The sequence below is a fragment of the Musa acuminata genome, chromosome BXJ3-5 (assembly GCF_036884655.1).
Source record: "Musa acuminata AAA Group cultivar baxijiao chromosome BXJ3-5, Cavendish_Baxijiao_AAA, whole genome shotgun sequence".
NCBI lineage: Eukaryota > Viridiplantae > Streptophyta > Magnoliopsida > Zingiberales > Musaceae > Musa > Musa acuminata.
In genome coordinates, this window is record NC_088353.1 from 29,912,501 (window position 1) to 29,930,408 (window position 17,908).

Here is a 17,908-nt window from a genome sequence, read left to right on the forward strand (position 1 = left end):
TGGACACCTCTTAAGCTTCCTCCGCCCACGACGACATCATCCGCAGCTTCTGTCGCTACCACTGTTGTCGTCCCTCACTGTCAATTCTGCCGTTCGCAGCTTCCATCATGGCCGCTGCTGTCATCCGCCACTCTCGCTGCTAGCGTCAGCAGCTTCTGCCACTGTCACCCTGCAGTTTCCTTCGCCGCCACCACTGTCATCCGAAAGTTCTACTGTCGATTACTTTTTCTCCCCCTCTTAATAGTTCTTTTCTCCCCTTGCTTCACTCGGGCATAGTTCTTTTCTCCCCCCTCTTAATAGTTATTTTCTCCCCGTCCGAAAGTTCCACCACTGTCAGAGCACCTGGCTTAGTTCGGGCATTTTAGAATCTTGGCGTCTTTTGATGCATAGCATTTTTTAAATCACTGAATCTAGGATAATCAAATTCAACCTTAAATATTTCATACTATCTTAAATTATTCTCTCATCTTATGCCCTCCATTGAAGCTGCTTTTAATCATCCATAAAAGAAAATTAGTTCATGTTCCATCTTTTCCAGAAACTACATGCACCACATAATCTTCTTAGCTACACTAACTTTTTGTACACATTATTTACTAACTGTCCAGGTGTCTCTCTATGGACATAGTTTCCATCAAAATTTACGATATTGATTCAAATACAAATATTGATACTCGATATATACACATGAAAATGGCATACTCTATTTCATAGTGAAATAGAGATCCACTAAATGTAGCACTAGAGATAGAAATTACTTTAGGAGAAGAGACACAAAAGCAAAGAGAAGAAAAAAATGAATAAGGAAATACACCTGGCATCCAATACACACTTTAGAAATATACCTGGCATGAGACTAGGACTTGTCAAGTAAAACCCTTTTAGCTCGATACCCTTAACTAATTTAGAGTTGGATGAAAGTGTAGCTATTAAGTTTATTTATCTATCAAGTCTACCTCTCTAACTAGAAATAATGGTATCCTATTATGGCATTGGATGTTCATCTCCCTATTCCAAAACTTTTTGCAAGTTTCTCAGTTTTGGCGGATGCCTATGCCACTTCACAAACACATTTGTAACGACACATGTATCCCTACAAAAATCTTCACGTGGTTAGCCATCAAGAGAAAACAAACTCAAGAGATATTCTTTTCAGAAAAGGCTTCGATGAAATGCGGGTCATGCTCCATGAAACTGACCTAGCGAATATTGGCTGTAGTCTCAATTCTTCTTAAACAGCCTCTCCTCCATCAACATTAACTTATTTTTATGATGAATCCATGTCACAGTAAATATGTATATTTTGACTATGTACTAGCTTATATAAATGTGATGTTAGTTAAATATTAAGAAGAACTGTGACTACTGGTAGGTTTGGTTAAAGGTTTGTCACACTACTAATAATGTTGACCAGTCAAAAGATCCTAGAAATGGCAATTTAAATAGTTGACATCATGCAAGACGCTCAAGAGTCTTAATGTTATTTCAGGTCTAATACGAACTATCTTGGATCAAAAGTTATAGCAAACAAAGTATCAAATCTTGCAGAAACATTAAAAGAAAGAAAAACTATTTGGTTAAGTTCAAGATCCAGAATTTACGAAAGTAAGGGTAAGGGAAAACATTAGCCAGACTCAGATAGGATCATGCCTCAAGCACAAACAATCAATGGAATGGAAAAAAACCACTTTCATTATTTATATAAGTTATTTAGTGCCCTTTCTTTTTAGAAATTTTAGGAACTCTTTGAAGCACATGTTAACACATGCCTAAAATAGGTCTTGCAGACACCAACTCTAATTGGAATGCAAGTAAGAAACCTACTTGGAGAAACACCATAAATAATCAATCAAAAGACGCATTGAACCACATATATGTTAGAACCCTTGCAGATTCTAAACTTGGGGTTGATCTCTTTAGGGGATCGGCCTCCTTGGAACTCTATAGGGGTTCCTCCCTCCAAGTTGCTACTCAAAGGTTGCAAAAAAGATTCATCTATTGCTTATCAAAAGAGGAGGAATACATGGCTATTTATAGGGTTTCTAAACCTTAACTCCTAATAGGACTCCTACTTCTAGTGAAGATGCAAATAGAATTTATCATAAGCACAATGCGTCCCTTATAGTATAATTATTTTTAGTCCCAATTGTAATGAGACACAGAGCTTGGTGCTTCCTCCAAATTTTTTATAATCTTACTAGTCTCTGAATCTTCCTGCCATTCCATCTTAATATCCTCAAGGAAGTCGCTGGTCGGAAGTGAAACGGCTGAAACTTCAGCTTGCTCGGGTAGCTGCGAAAGCGCATCTGCAAGAATATTCTCTTTCCCCTTTTTGTAAGTTATTTCATAATCAAATCCAAGAAGTTTTGTTACCCATTTTTGCTGCTCAGGGGATGATATCTTTCGCTCCAAAAAATACTTGAGGCTTTTATGGTCGGTTTTAATTTGAAATCGTCGACCAATCAAGTAGGGTCTCCACCTCGTTGCTGCGCGCACAATGGCGAGCATCTCCTTATCATATATTGACTTATTTTGATGAGAGGGAGATAATGTCTTGCTAGTGTATGCGAGTGGTCGACCATCTTACATGAGAATGGCTTCAATTCCGACTCCAGATGCGTCGGCCTCAATAATGAAGGGTCGGTTGAAATCTGGTAGTGTTAGCACCGACGTCGTCATCATGGCTGCCTTAAGTTTGTCGAAGGAAGCAGAGGCTCTGTCTAACCATTGGAAAACATCTTTTTCCAGTAAGGAAGTAGCATTGATCTTTCCATAGTTTTTCATGAACTTGCGGTAGTAGCCTATTAAACCCAGAAAGCCATGTAGCAATTTTATGTTTCTCGGGGTCGGCCAGTTTTGCATTGCTCCAATTTTGAAGGGGTCCACTGCCACACCTTCCTATGATATGATATGCCCAAGATATTCCACCTTCTGTCGAAGAAAGCAAAAATTCGTAGTGGTTGTTGTGTGTTCAAAAGGTGGTTTTTGGTATATCTTCTTCGCACGCTCGTATTTGATGATACCCGGATCAAAGGTCCAGCTTGGTGAAGATTTGTGCTCCCTTTCATCTAGCAATTCATCTACTATTGGAATAAGGTATTTGTCCTTGATGGTTATGCCATTGAAAGCTCGGTAATCAACACATATTCGCCTTGTTTCGTCCTTCTTGTGTACAAGTAGCACCGGTGAAGAGTAGAGGTTGCAACTTGGCCGAATAACTCCTGTTTCGAGCATCTCTTTTACAATCCTTTCTATTTCATCCTTCTGGAGATGTGGATACTGATATGGCTAAGCATTTGCTGAAGATTTGCCTGGAAGAATCGTTATACAATGATCATGCCAACGGGTAAGAGGTAGGTTACGCGGTTCGTCAAATATATTTGAAAATTCAGCAAGCAAAGGAAGTAGATTTGGATCTTCAAATTATGTTGGCTCTCCCTTAGTTTGCTGCTCAAGTTGTACCAAAAAGCCGCTGCATGCTTTATGCAAAACCTTCTCCATTTGTTGTGTGCAAATCGTTGTTATGTCGCTCCCACGTTTCCGTGCAATGTCACATGTTTCTCCTTACTGTAAAATTTCATAATTAGTTTCATAAAATTCCAGGAAATATCACCTAATGTCGTCAACCATTTAATTCTGAGCATGGCCTCATGATTGTTAGAGAGAGAAGGAAGAAATCTGCAATTATCTCTTGGTCCTGCAACAATAGTTTCTCCTGCGGGCGCCTACGATCACAATTCAAAATCCGTCCGTCGGTGACCTTAACATCAAACCTGTAGTGATTCTCGATAGGTAATGCTATCCGAACAGCAAGCTTACTATTTAGGAAGTTAGTAGTACTGCCCGTTATCACGAACGGTCGTCGCGCACCCGCAACAACTCCGTTCAACGAACCGTTCGTCGCTCACACCTACATGTACAACTACTTGGCAGCCTATTTTGTCTTAGTTTTGGGTTATTTTGCTTGTAAAAATGTAAGTTCGAACAAGTTGTAGCGTTACAAAGCGACCGCTCACCGAACCGAGCAAAACAGCCCAAAACAGCTCCGTTTTCGCGTGCCGTGGGCTGATTTATAGAATCTGCCTCCGCTCACCAAAACGTCAACCATCTCAGCCCCTTTGAACCCCCCGGGTGGCACAGGGCTAGATGGGGCTTCGGATATATACCGGGCGTTGAACACTCTTTCGCAAGTTCGCACGTTGCCTTGATGGGAACTTGTTGTCACGCCCGGGACCAGGTGAGCGGCTGTTTGTGGGCTTGCAGCTGTTCGTTCAACCTTCTAAAGCCCTTGTTTTCCCCCTCTCCCTCTTTTCTCTTGTGCACGCAAGGTGCTCGCTGAATTGCTTGTAAAGCTTCCCCTTTTCGCGAGACGTCGGGACTTATCCGTCGCTCGTTCTTTCGAACTAATCAACTTTCTCTTTTTACAGGTCCTTCGGGACCTGCGAGAGGTTACAAGTGGGCTGATCCTTGCGGAGCAATATCGCAAGGGCGAAGCGCGACTTAGGCAACGCAAGCTAAGTTCGCGTCTTTGCCGCAAGGGTGACTCGCGACTTAGGCAACGCAAGCTAAGTTCGCATCTTTGGCCACAAGGGTGCCTCACGCCTTAGGTAATTCCAGCTAAGGCCGTGACATTGTGGTATCAGAGCGGGCAAGCACTTCAAGTAAGCAGCGAAGGAACTTCGCAACTTCGCCATGGCAAAGCATCGTGGCGAATCAAGCAAGACGGGGCAAGCCGGACCTTTGCCCCAAGCAACCGCAGGTGGGCTGCATGTTCACACTCGCTCTCATGTTGTTGGAGCCGCTCAAGAGGAGCACGGCAGCGAACATGATGAGCAAGAAGTTGGCTAGTCTCCGCGAGCGGAGGAAGCGCAATCTGGAGCGCTAATTGGGAAAAAGAGTCATAAGGAGAGACTCACAACGGCGGAAACCCGCCTGGATGTTCTTGAAGCAAGCATGGAGGAACTCTACTATGGCCAACAAAGGCTTGTTAGGGTAGAGAGCACGCAAGAGGAAGCAAAGTCCAGGATCGACAAGGTCAAGGCCCTAGTCGACCGATTGTCTGATGACACCAAAGACTCCGTGCAACACTTACAGGATGTTGTGGCGGAACTCACTGCAAAGGTGGCCATGCTCACAAGAACACTAAATGCGGGAGGAAGCAACACCCGCGTTGCACCGCCACAAAATTTGAGGGCACCTGAGCCTTATGGATATGGAGGGGCCAGAGATGCCAAAGAGCTCGAGAATTTCTGTTCGACATGGAACAATACTTCCGAGCTACGAGGCCCGATTCTGAAGATACCAAAGTTTCTATAGCAACAATGTATCTGAACGGAGATGCGAAACTTTGGTGGTGAACCCGTTGGGAGGAGATCCAACAAGGTCGATGTCGAGTCGACACATGGGAGGACTTGAAGCGGGAGTTGAGAACTCAGTTCCTACCGGAGAATACAGAGTTCGTCGCAAGAAGAAAGTTGAGCCAACTCCGCCAGAGTACCACCATCCGAGACTATGTGAAATAATTTTTTGCACTAATGCTGGACATACAGGACATGTCCGAGAAGGACAAGTTGTTCAGCTTCCTCGATGGTTTGAAGCCATGGGCTCAACAAGAGCTAAATCGAAGGAATGTTACCGATGTGGTCAGGGCAATTGCTGCTGTAGAAAGGCTCACTGACTTTGTTTCCTCTGAAGACCCAGCAAGAAGGAAACAATCTTCAAGCAATCGCCCTCCAAAACATTCTCGAGGGAAGGAGCTCGGGGGCGAGCAAAAGAAGAAGAGTTCCCGCAAAGGGCTAAACCCGAAAGGCAAGGCCTCAAAACCTGGAGGATGTTTCTTGTGTGGAGGACCGCACATGGTGAGGGAGTGCCCACAAAAACAGGCACTCAATGCTTTGACGGCTTCCATCTACCCCCCCCCCCCCGATCGGATAAGGGCAAAGCTATTGCTCTTAGTTCGAGCAGTTCTGAATCCAACAGCGACGACGAGGAGTCGCAAGGACCCCGAATGGGAGCAATGCGTTTGTTGAATACTATGCGGGGTCAAGTGGGGGAGAACATGAAGACAAAGTTACAAAAAGCAGGAAGTAATGAGCTGATGTATGTGGACATCAAGCTAAATGGCTAAACGAACCGTGCAATGGTGGACACGGGCGCTACCACAACTTCATAACCGATCGAGAAGCACAGCGACTTGGGTTGATCTTGGAGAAGAGCCCAAGCCGAATGAAGGCGGTGAACTCGGAGGCCAGACGAATCTCCGGGTAAGCGAAAGGAGTTCCCATCAAAATCGGGACATGGAGCGGGAACACCAACATGATGGTCGTGCCATTGGATGACTTCCAAGTGATTCTTGGAATGGAGTTTATGCACGCGGCGAAGTTGGTACCGATGCCGTTCTTGAACTCCCTATGTATGATGGGAGGTGACGACCCCTACGTGGTTCCCGTCTCTCGGAGAGGAACCAAGGAACCACAACACATATCGGCCTTACAACTGAAGAAAGGGGTGCAAAAAGGTGAATTAACATTCGTGGCTGCTATGAAGCTAGAGCCACTCAACGAGAAGGCCAATCATGAACCTGCTGTGGTGGCGAACATCCTGAAAGAGTTCACTGACGTTATGCCACCCGAGTTGCCGAAGACTCTTCCGCCCCGCAGGGGCGTGGATCATAAAATTGAGCTGGAGCCAGGAGTGAAGCCTCCAGCGAGGCCACCCTACCGCATGGCCCCGCCAGAGTTGGCAGAACTCAGAAAGCAGTTAGGTGAACTGCTAAGCGGTGGTCTCATTCGCAGCTCTAAAGCACCTTTCGGAGCTCCAATTCTCTTCCAGAAGAAACAAGATGGGAGCCTCCGATTATGCGTCGACTACCGAACCCTTAACAAAGTGACAGTGAAGAACAAGTATCCCATCCTGCTCATCGCGGACTTGTTCGACCAGTTGGTCAAAGCTAAGTATTTCTCAAAGCTCGACCTTCGATCGGGGTATTGGCAGGTACACATTGCTGTAGGCGACGAAGCGAAGACTACCTGTGTGACCAGGTATGGAGCGTTTGAGTTCTTGGTGATGCCCTTTGGCTTAACCAATGCTCCGGCCACGTTCTGCACTCTCATGAACCAGCTATTCAAGGAGTATTTGGATAAGTTCGTGGTCGTCTACTTGGACGATATCGTCGTCTACAGTCAAACGCTCGAGGAGCACGTCAAACACCTTCGGACAATTTTCAAGGTTCTCAGGGAGAAAACTTTGTTCGTGAAAAGGGAGAAATGCTACTTTGCTCAAACTGAGATCTTATTCTTGGGGCATCGAATCGGTGATGGCTCCATTCAGATGGATAAGTCGAAGGTACAAGCAGTTGCGGAATGGCGAACTCCAAAGAAGGTGCCAGAGTTAAGATCCTTCCTTGGTTTCGTCAATTACTATCGACGCTTCATAGCGGGATATTCGAAGCGGGCAACCTCACTGACGGAGTTGCTAAAGAAGGAGCAGCCTTAGAAGTGGTATGACAAATGTGAAATAGCATTCCAAGATCTGAAGGCTACTGTTCTGGAAGAATCGGTACTCAAATTGCCGGACTATGGAGAGCCCTTTGAAGTCCATACAGACGCTTCGGACTTCGCTATTGGGGGAGTACTCATGCAGGAGGGTCATCCGGTGGCCTACGAGAGCCGCAAACTCAACGAGACCGAGCGGCGGTATCCAGTGCATGAGAAGGAGATGACAGCAGTGATCCACTGTCTACGAGTTTGGCGACACTACCTCCTCGGGTCGCGATTTGTGTTGAGGACGGACAACATCGCCCTGAGCTATTTCCAAACTCAGAAGAAGCTCTCCCCAAAGCAGGCGCGATGGCAGGACTTCCTGGCTGAATTTGATATGCCAATGGAGTACAAGCCCAGGAAGGCGAATGTCGTGGCTGATGCGCTGAGTCGGAAAGTGGAATGCGTGAATGTCGTACAACTGGAGGGCAGAGGCCAAGCAAGTCAGTTGCACTCCAACTTCCTTTCCCGAATCAGGGATGGACTGTATAATGATCACCAGACAGTTATCCTAATGCAACTCATCAAAGAAGGCAAGGCACGACGATTTTGGGTCCAGGAGGGACTTGTTTACACAAAAGGGAATAGGGTTTATGTTCTCCCAATGGACAATTTAAGGCATGAGCTCTTAAAAGAGTGTCACGATTCCCTTTGGGCTGGACACCCAAGCATTCACAGAACGTTGGCTCTCGTGGAGAGGGCCTTCTACTGGCCGAAGATGGGGACTGATGTGAAGGAATATGTTTGAACATGCCTTACTTGCCAACAAGACAAGGTGGAGCAACGGAAACCGGTGGGACTTTTAGAGCCGTTGCCCATACCAGAAAGGCCGTGGGAGAGCATTTCCTTGGACTTCATATCAAGCTTGCCACTTATAGGGAGACTCGGATCGATACTCGTGGTGGTCGATCGATTTTCAAAGTATGCAACTTTCATTACTGCTCCCCTACACTGTTCAGCAGAGGAGGCGGCCAAGCTGATGATGAAGGATGTGGTGAAGTATTGGGGAGTCCCGCACAATATCATTAGTGATCGAGACGCTCGGTTCCTGGGACGATTCTGGACCGAGCTATTTAAATTGTTGGGGTCAAAGTTATACTTCTCTACAAGCCTTCACCCCCAGACGGATGGCCAGACTGAAAAGATAAACTTGCTCCTGGAGCAATATCTCCGGCACTACGTGAGTGCCAACCAACGAGATTGGGTGAAGTTGTTGGACATTGCCCAATTCTCTTACAACTTGCAGCGGAGCTCTGCATCCAACAAAAGCCCCTTCGAGATCATTACAGGACAACAACCGTCGACTCCGCACACCATGGCAATTGGGTATACTGGGAGTAGTCCATCAGCCTATCATTTCGTAAAGGAGTGGCATCGAAATGCAGATATTGCGCGGGCTTACTTGGAGAAGGCGGCAAAAAGGATGAAGAAGTGGGCAGACTTGGGAAGGAGACCGCAAGAGTTCAAAGTTGGCGATTTGGTGTTGGTAAAGCTCCAACCAGCATCACTCCAATTCTGTAGGAACAAAGTCCACAAAGGATTGGTGCGCAAGTATGAAGGGCCCTTCCCAATTATCAACAGGGTAGGCAACGTCTCTTACAAGTTGCAGTTGCCGGCGTAGTTCAAAATTCACAATGTTCTTCACGCCAGCAACCTAAAAGCCTACCACTCGGATCCGCAAGATGCTTCCCGAAGTGTTCCAACTCAGCCACCTCCCATCACAGCCTCCTACGAGAAGCAAGTTGAAACCATTCTGGCGGACCGCAGGATAAAGCTACCCAACGGAGCTGAGCAGACAGAGTACTTGGTGAAGTGGCGAAAGCTTCCCCGAACTGAAGCCAGTTGGGAGCCTGAAGACGCCCTGCGACATGAAGGAGTCATCAACAACTACCAACAAGCGTCGACGAGGGCGTCGACAGTTTAAGTGGGGGAGAATGTCACGAAAGGTCGTCGCGCACCCGCAACAACTCCGTTTAACGAACCGTTCGTCGCTCACACCTACATGTACAACTGCTTGGCAGCCTATTTTGTCTTAGTTTTGGGTCATTTTGCTTGTAAAAATGTAAGTTCGAACAAGTTGCAGCATTACAAAGCGATCGCTCACCGAACCGAGCAAAACAGCCCCAAAACAGCTCCGTTTTCGCGTGTCGTGGGCTGATTTCTGGAATCTGCCTCCGCTCACCAAAACGTCAGCCATCTCAGCCCCTTTGAACCCCCCGGGTGGCATAGGGCTGGATGGGGCTTCGGATATATACCGGGCGTTGAACACTCTTTTGCAAGTTCGCACGTTGCCTTGACGGGAACTTGTTGTCGCGCCCGGGACCAGGTGAGCGGCTGTTTGTGGGCTTGCAGCTGTTCGTTCAACCTTCTAAAGCCCTTGTTTTCTCCCTCTCCCTCTTTTCTCTTGTGCACGCAAGGTGCTCGCTGAATTGCTTGTAAAGCTTCCCATTTTCGCGAGACGTCGGGACTTGTCCGTCGCTCGTTCTTTCGAACTAATCAACTTTCTCTTTTTATAGGTCCTTCGGGACCTGCGAGAGGTTACAAGTGGGCTGATCCTTGCAGAGCAATATCGCAAAGGCGAAGCGCGACTTAGGCAATGCAAGCTAAGTTCGCGTCTTTGTCGCAAGGGTGACTCGCGACTTAGGCAACGCAAGCTAAGTTCGCGTCTTTGGCCGCAAGGATGCCTCACGCCTTAGGCAATTCCAGCTAAGGTCGTGACACCGTGTCGATGAGAACAGTGATCGGTTGTTGTTTGAGAAGGCCTCCAACTTTCATCGTTTGCGAGTTTGAGTAGCCGGCTAGTGCGTGTACTGTAACGTCAGTCGGTTGTGGCTCTTCTTCCGCATCTTCTTTATGTTCAAGGTTCTCTTCTAAATGTTCAATGACCTCTTCTTCTATTGGTTCAATCATAAGAAGTCTCCCTTTCATCGTTTGCGGGTTTGAGTAGCCAGCTAGTGTGTGTACTGTAACGTCGGTCGGTTGTGGCTCTTCTTCCGCATCTTCTTCGTTATGTTTAAGGCTCTCTTTTGAATGCTCAATGACCTCTTCTTCTACTGGTTCAATCAAAAGAAGTCTCCCTTTTCTATAGCAATGCTTGTAACTCCATGGCTCGTCGCAATGCCAACATAACCGCTTCGCATATTTCTCCCAAAGCTCTTCTCTTGTCAACTTCTTTGGTGCGGGGACTCGATCGACAGTAGGGGGGGCTGAGGGCTTCAGTATTTCTGGTTGAGGAGCAACTCTTGTCCTCCAAGCTTCATGATTCAATCGCTCCTTTTGATGTCGTGCGAAAGAGATGGCTACCATAAGCGTGTACGGTTGTCGCGCTTTAACTTCTCCCCGGATCTCTGGCTTCAAGCCCTCAATGAAGGTCCTCAATAGCTGTTTTTGAGACCAATCACGAGTTTGATTAGATAACCTTTCAAACCTGGTTTGGTACTCCTGAATGGTGGAGGTTTGTCGGATCTTTGCTAATTGTCCATCAATATTCTCGTAATCGGTTGGTCTGAAGCGCCTTTCAAACCTGGTTTGGTACTCCTGAATGGTGGAGGTTTGTCGGATCTTTGCTAATTGTCCATCAATATTCTCGTAATCGGTTGGTCTGAAGTGGATCAACAATCCTTCTTTGAATTGTCGCCATGAAAGGACTCCATAAGTGTGTTCAAACCAGTCAAACCACTGTATAGCATCCCCTTCAAGATGTATAGCTGCAATTTTCACCATAGATGCGTCTGCGGTTTTGTGGTACCAAAAATATCGCTCCGCACGCGAAATCTAACCAATCGGGTCTCCTTCTTCCCATCTAGGGAAGTCCACCCTCATGCGTGGATAGTTGGGATCGATCATAGAACCTCCCCTCTTTTGGAAGTCATCTCTTTGGGCTTGGTGCGATTGGGCAGAGCTCTCTCTTTAATGTGATTTCTTCGAGCTTAGTGGTCGGCCCAATCTGAGTTCAGTAAGGAGTGTCCGAATCGTATCCTCCATTCGTGCCTCAAAGGCTTCGAATTTAGCATTGATTGCCTCCTCAGATGCCATAGTATATGCCTCCAAATCTGTGATGTTATGATCTCTCTTTTGTTGTCGGGTTAAAGGCATGTATAGGTTGAGAGAGGTGATGGTCGAAAGGGTTGGTGGATTGGTAGATGTAGGCTGCGGTTTAGGCTTGTTTTGTGGCTGTTTTGGGTGTGGTTTAGTGGAGTTTTAGGGCTGTGGATGAAAGTTTTGGATCTGTGGTAGATAGTAGCAAAGGTTTGATAGAAATAAGTGGAAGTTGCAGCAAGTATGTGCTGTCTTGTAAGAGTAGAATTGTCGTCGAAGAAACAACGGTTTCTCGACGTAATTTCCACCAAAAACTTGAGAGAATTGAGGAGGGAATTGATAGCAAAATCACAGTTTATATGACAGCAAGGATGTCTAATTTAATCAAGAAAATTTTGACAGTATAATAGCAAGGAAATTGGTGCAAGTTGCGATTGCAGAATTCTCGTCGAAAAATTTCAGCGGTTTACGACGAAAATTTGCAGCAACACAAAATCATTTTTAGAGATGAATTCCTTAATATATCAATCTTAGATGAAAGCCAAGATGATCTATGAAGTGTATAAGAAATTTCATTCAAAAAAATTGCAAATAGATGGGTTAAGGCAACAATATGCGGCTGAAATTTTCTGCAGCACAGATTTTTAAGTATAACAGATTGGACGTAAAAGATCAGTGGTTTATATTGAGAATTTTTTGATGAAACCAAAGGGAAATCTACTCTTAGGAAGTGTCAAAGCTATCATAAAAATTTCGTAGAGATTTGGATAGAAACAACGTAGTATCAAGATCAAACAAACAGTGTTATGCAGCTGAAATTTTACGGTACAGATTTTCAAGTATAGCAGATTAGACGTAAAATATCAATGGTTTATATTGAGAATTTTTTTGACAAAACTAAAGGAAATCTGCTGTTAGGAAATGTTAAAGATGTCATAAAAATTTCGTAGAGATTTGGATAGAAAAAACACAGTAGCAAGATCAAACAAATGGTGCTATACGGTTGGAATTCTGCAATGTATCTTTCGTCGTAGAGATGAAAACTTTATGACGAAAAGTTTATGCAGCAATATAGGAATAATTTTTTTTGGGATTTTTAAATAAGGATAACTAAATTGCAGCAGCAGTAAGGTAGAAAACCAGAACCTATTGCAATTCACAGGGAGATCAAAGGATGATCCGTGGTGATGGAGATGACGGCGGAATTTGGCGACGATCTTTTAAGCAATTGTGGGAATTGCTTTGGGCGGTTGTGGAGGGTTGATAGATGGTTGTGGAAGGGCAGCGAGACGTCAAGAACGCTGCTCTGATACTAGATGTTAGAACCCTTGCAGATTCTAAACTTGGTGTTGATCTCTTTAGGGGATCGGCCTCCTTGGAACTCTATAGGGGTTCCTCCCTCCAAGTTGCTGCTCAAAGGCTGCAGAAAATATTCATCTATTGCTTATCAAAAGAGGAGGAATACATGGCTATTAATAGGATATTTAAACCTTAACTCCTAATATGACTCCTACTTCTAACCAACTCCTAATAGGACTTCTACTCAAGACTCTTATTCCTTTACAACTCTTAATTCTTCTCTAAGAAACAACCTCCTAACCCTAGCCGGCCTCTTCACCTCTTTAATAAGGGTCCGCTTAGGTAGGTTTTACATGAATATCTCTCTTAATTAGGACTCTCCTAGCTAGAGTCCTAACAAGATACTTCTGAAGTATTTCCTTATCTAATTCGACATTGATATAACAGAGCTGGCAATGTTAACTTAATACAAATATTGCTAAGATTGTTCCCACATTGTCTCAGTAAAGCATAATACAAATAGGTATAATTTATCCAGTGAGGCACAAAGCTTAGAAGATCAATACCGCCAAATATTTACTGACCTTTGCGCCTGGAGCCCATTCCCGATAAGTGATGCCACTAGCACTGGAATTTGGGAAAAACAACAAACAATCTAGTAATTTAACTATCACAAACAAAATATTTATATATTTCCAGCTGGAAAAAGACCAAATACAAAATATATATTAAGAAAACCAATATATCTATAGGTAAAAATATTTGTACATAAAATACAAAGATGATTCCAGTGAATAATAAGAAATAAATTAATGTCAATTGTACAGGATATTGCACTGCATAAAAAGAAGAGAAAAGGACACATTAGAATCTATTCTGCAAGTTTCTTAATTTCTCTTACAGGCTCCTATTATAGCATAGGCTTTTTGGTTTCAAACCATCACCATTGCACATCAAAGAGTCACAAAAGTTACAAAGGAATAGGTAACATATATTCATGTGCACTTGTGATTAAAGAGAACAAATCAACCACTTTTCTGCTTTCATCATCAAGTTGTTATTCGTTATCAAATCTACTTCTTGTACAAAGCACTTATCAGTCATCAAATGTTGAATACAACAAAAACGAAATTTCTAAAATTGAATAAAATGATACATTATTGAACTATATCTACACATGTCAAACACGGTAAATAGATTTCAAAAAGCTGAATACACACACACACACACACAAATATATATATATATATATATATATATATATAACATTTATCTCCTAATACCCTAGATCCATCCCAATTTGAATCACTTTACCTAGAATTCTCTACTCAGGGAGTTCCACTCTTAGTCCCAACCTAGTTGGCCTCCATCGCACTAGCAGGCCATTTGGCATCATCTAATTATGTAATAATCATATTCAGTGATTTTTGAAGTTTTAGGTTTAAAGATCACAAACTAACAAAACAAACGAGAAAAGAATGCTGGTACATAGAAGATGACAAGTAGAGAAACAGATATAACTGGGAGGAAGATAAGACCATAAATATGCACCATGCTCCAATAGCCTAAATAGAACTTAAGCACAGCAGAGGTAACTGACAAGAAACATAGCTTTCGTAGAAATACATGGAAGCCAGAAGCATACCTTCGCTGAAAGCCAAATTTCTCATATCCACGTGAAAACGCTTCCAGACCACCTTCATACTGATCAATCATCTCACGCATTTTCTTGTACTGATTATATCTGCAATCAAATATTAGAATATACCCCTGTCTAAACATAAGTTCTTGATACAACAGCAACATAAATAGGCCAGAAGAAAAAGGAAGAAATAAAGTTCTACCACGAAGACATGTAAAAAGGTCTTGCAAAGAAAGAACACCATCGACCACATTTTAGCTGGAAAATTTTGAAAGCAGTCTAAGAGTGACACATTGATCATATCCATCATTCAATATATGTAGCTTATCAAGCTTTAAGCTATCCAGAATATTTACCACCACTTGTAAATTCAATTCACAATTTATTTAGGCTCTCATTTTGCAGAATACACCCCTGTCTAGATTTAAGTTCTTGATGCAACAGCAACATAAATAGGCAAGAAGAAAAAGGAAGAAATAAAATTCTACCACGAAGACATGTAAAAAGGTCTTGCAAAGAAAGAACATCATCAAGCACATTTTAGCTGGAAAATTTTGAAAGCAGTCTAAGAGTGACATGTCAATCATATACATCATTCAACATATGTAACATATCAAGATTAAGCTATCCAAAAGAACTTGTAAATTCGATTCACAATTTATTTAGGCCCATTTTGCAGAATACCCTAATTATGTTTCTTTTTTCACAAGGATTTAGGACAAAGAAATGATTCTACAAATGTCCAACAGCAGCTATTCTCTAAGTCTAAGACTGTTTTTCAGGATAAAAGGATGTATCTTCTCATAAATTATACAATGCAGTTGATTTTCTAAAAGTTGTTCCTTAGAGTCATATAAGGAGCTAAAACTTGGGGAAAAAAAAGTGTTTAGCATGTCAACTATACTCATTGAAAATAAATCTCACTTATACGACAAGAAGTGAGATAGGGAAGCCTACCGGTAATCAAGATGTACTCTGTAACCCTTTAAAGATGGGTCAATTTCGTAAATTCTTTGTCCAGTACCAGGTGGAGGAACAAATCTTGGTTTTTCCTCAACATCCTCGACTTCTTCTTTGGCTTGAGAAGAAACTGAGCTTTTGTCACCTTGATTCATACTTTCTTCACCAATGAGTTCAGAGGAGATGGATGTCTGCCCTGCTTCAAGCTCAATGTTGTCCTCAATCTTCACACCACTTGTTTCTTGCAATACCTGCAAAGGACTTATAGACCACATTAATAATCACATATGTTTCCACGCTGCTTAGGCAATTTATGCAATCAAAGGAAAAACCTGTCCCAGACAAATAGATATTAAAAAAAACAAGTTAAATTCAGTTGGTCACATTTCAGCCTACAAGTAAATGAGGTACCATAAAAATGGCACCAATTAAAAATACTGAAAACCACAGAAAAAATATGACACGTTAAGAGCTTAGCAAAAGAATTTTTTGTGTGAAAAAAGCTTCATGTTGTCAGCACAGATTAATTTTGTGACCACAACAGACAGAAATAGCAGTACCAGCTGAAGGTCGAAGGTAAGCATATTCTGTGATTACCTGCAGATTACTTGATGCAGCTTCCTTGTTTGAATTCAGGGTGGTGGAGGATGACAGATCATCACTTTCAGTACCTGGAACTAGCAACTTTCCAGTTGCAGAAGCAACTGTAGATGCAGGGCCAGTATCATAAGAAATTTTAGCAATTACTTTCCCTTGAGAAAGACCACTGATAAGCATCAACAAGAAGGAAACTAACTAGTGCAGGAAACAAAATTCAGCAATTATTTTCCCTTGAGAAGACCACTGATAAACATTAACAAAAATGAAAATAACCAGCGCAGGCAACAAAGGCTGAAATAAGAAAAATCGATGATTCAACAAAATAGATTTTGTCTGGATAAGAAAGATGGATCAAATCAATAACAGACTATGTGACATTCTATGTAAGAATTAGCAAAATCATATAATTTAATTTGAGACTAAAGATTTACAAGAATATAGCTAAAACTGTAGCGTAGCTGCAGTCACACATAGCTATACAATTTCTCAAAGCATGTAAACAAGAAGCAATCTAAAGCTAACTTTATTATTCTTATGATATTAAAACGGTTCTCTTCATCACATTTTGTGTCATTAATCATTTATGAATTTCAACTAAATTTTACAAGCAATAGCCCAAAGAAATCCATACAATGGACTCCAACAAATGAAAACTCTTCAAGACTTCAACATATTATTAATAAATCCCATACGAGGAAGTCATATTCATTTGAAATTTGACACTACACATACATCCAACTGTAACCAATTGGACAACCATATCACAGATGGTCTTATCTTAATTTTCAGCTAAATTGGCTACCATCAATAGCCAGAGCAGATGTGGGAGCATTAACATTCCCCTCCTCCAATGCTGGACAGAGGAAGAGGGACAGACAGTACTGTCGAACTTCTGATTCTCATATTGAGGCGTTAGGCCAGAAATGGTAATGCAAAATGGAGCTTTAATATTCTTTTAAATTTCTGTACCACATAATTCCATGCAACCCTCACAGTTAACATAAATGACTCAGTCTGATGGTTTGATTTTGGAAGCCATAGCCCATCTAGAAACTGGTATAATTCACTGCAAACGTCTTCTTCTACCGACCCTTCCATCATACAATAAATTGAATTTTTGAAACTCTTTTTCCATAATTTGTGCTTTAGCATCACTATTTCTTCAACCTTTTTCTAGACCATTGTAATAGTTTATGTGCTTCCATCCTCGAGTATCTTTCCACCCAAAATAATCCAAATACACGACATTTACAAAGTTGTAGCCACGCTTACAATTAATATTCCGTCAGTCCTGCAGTGCGCCAATCTATCTTGTCCATTGATAATACAGCATGCTTTCCTACAGCTCAGATACTGTAAAGCAGACATGTCATTTCCCAGTAACTTCTTGCTAGTATGTGTAGAAGCAAAAGAACTGTTTATAACAACTTTGCACCGAGCCAAGATGCGGGAGCTCTCCCAAATGGTAGGATTACAAAACCTTTACGTTCAACAATAATTATTTTGCCTTGAGCGTTGAGAAGGTGATATGTGCGTTGTCTTATGTGCGAGAAGATAGCCACAAAGCTTCCGCAGCCTACTAACATAAATCCGCAGCCCAAGTTTCTAAGAACGTCATTCTTGCAACGAAACCAGTAACAAGAACAAACGTCACGTTCCTCCTGATTCCTGGTTTCTTTGTCTTCATCTACAACTATTAGATGTGACTTTAAAGCCAAAGACAAAAAGTTGAAACAGAAAATGCAAATCCATAACAATGCGTACAGAATTCTCTAAACCCTGTGCGATAAAGAAATACGAGCTAAATGCGATAAAAATCGAGGTTTCAAAA

At 42.7% G+C, this 17,908-nt stretch overlaps 1 protein-coding gene across 10 annotated transcripts in view; it reads right to left on the bottom strand.

Moving 5' to 3' along the window:
* LOC135638188 (1,4-alpha-glucan-branching enzyme 1, chloroplastic/amyloplastic-like) overlaps window positions 1-17,908 on the bottom strand; it is a 28,807-nt gene that overhangs the window by 10,220 nt on the left and 679 nt on the right. For 9 of the 10 annotated variants that reach the window (XR_010496550.1, XR_010496548.1, XR_010496549.1 and 6 more), the window contains exons 2-5: window positions 16,075-16,181; window positions 15,475-15,728; window positions 14,521-14,619; window positions 13,460-13,502 (exon numbers count right to left, since the gene is read on the bottom strand). Coding sequence is in view for 7 of the 10 variants with exons in the window: in XM_065151189.1 (XP_065007261.1) it covers window positions 13,460-13,502; window positions 14,521-14,619; window positions 15,475-15,728; window positions 16,075-16,181 (503 nt within the window). In the remaining 3 variants the exon portion in view is untranslated. Of the gene's footprint in view, window positions 1-12,768; window positions 12,997-13,459; window positions 13,503-14,520; window positions 14,620-15,474; window positions 15,729-16,074; window positions 16,182-17,908 lie in introns of those variants that run through there. The other variant, XM_065151194.1, reaches the window with a different exon arrangement.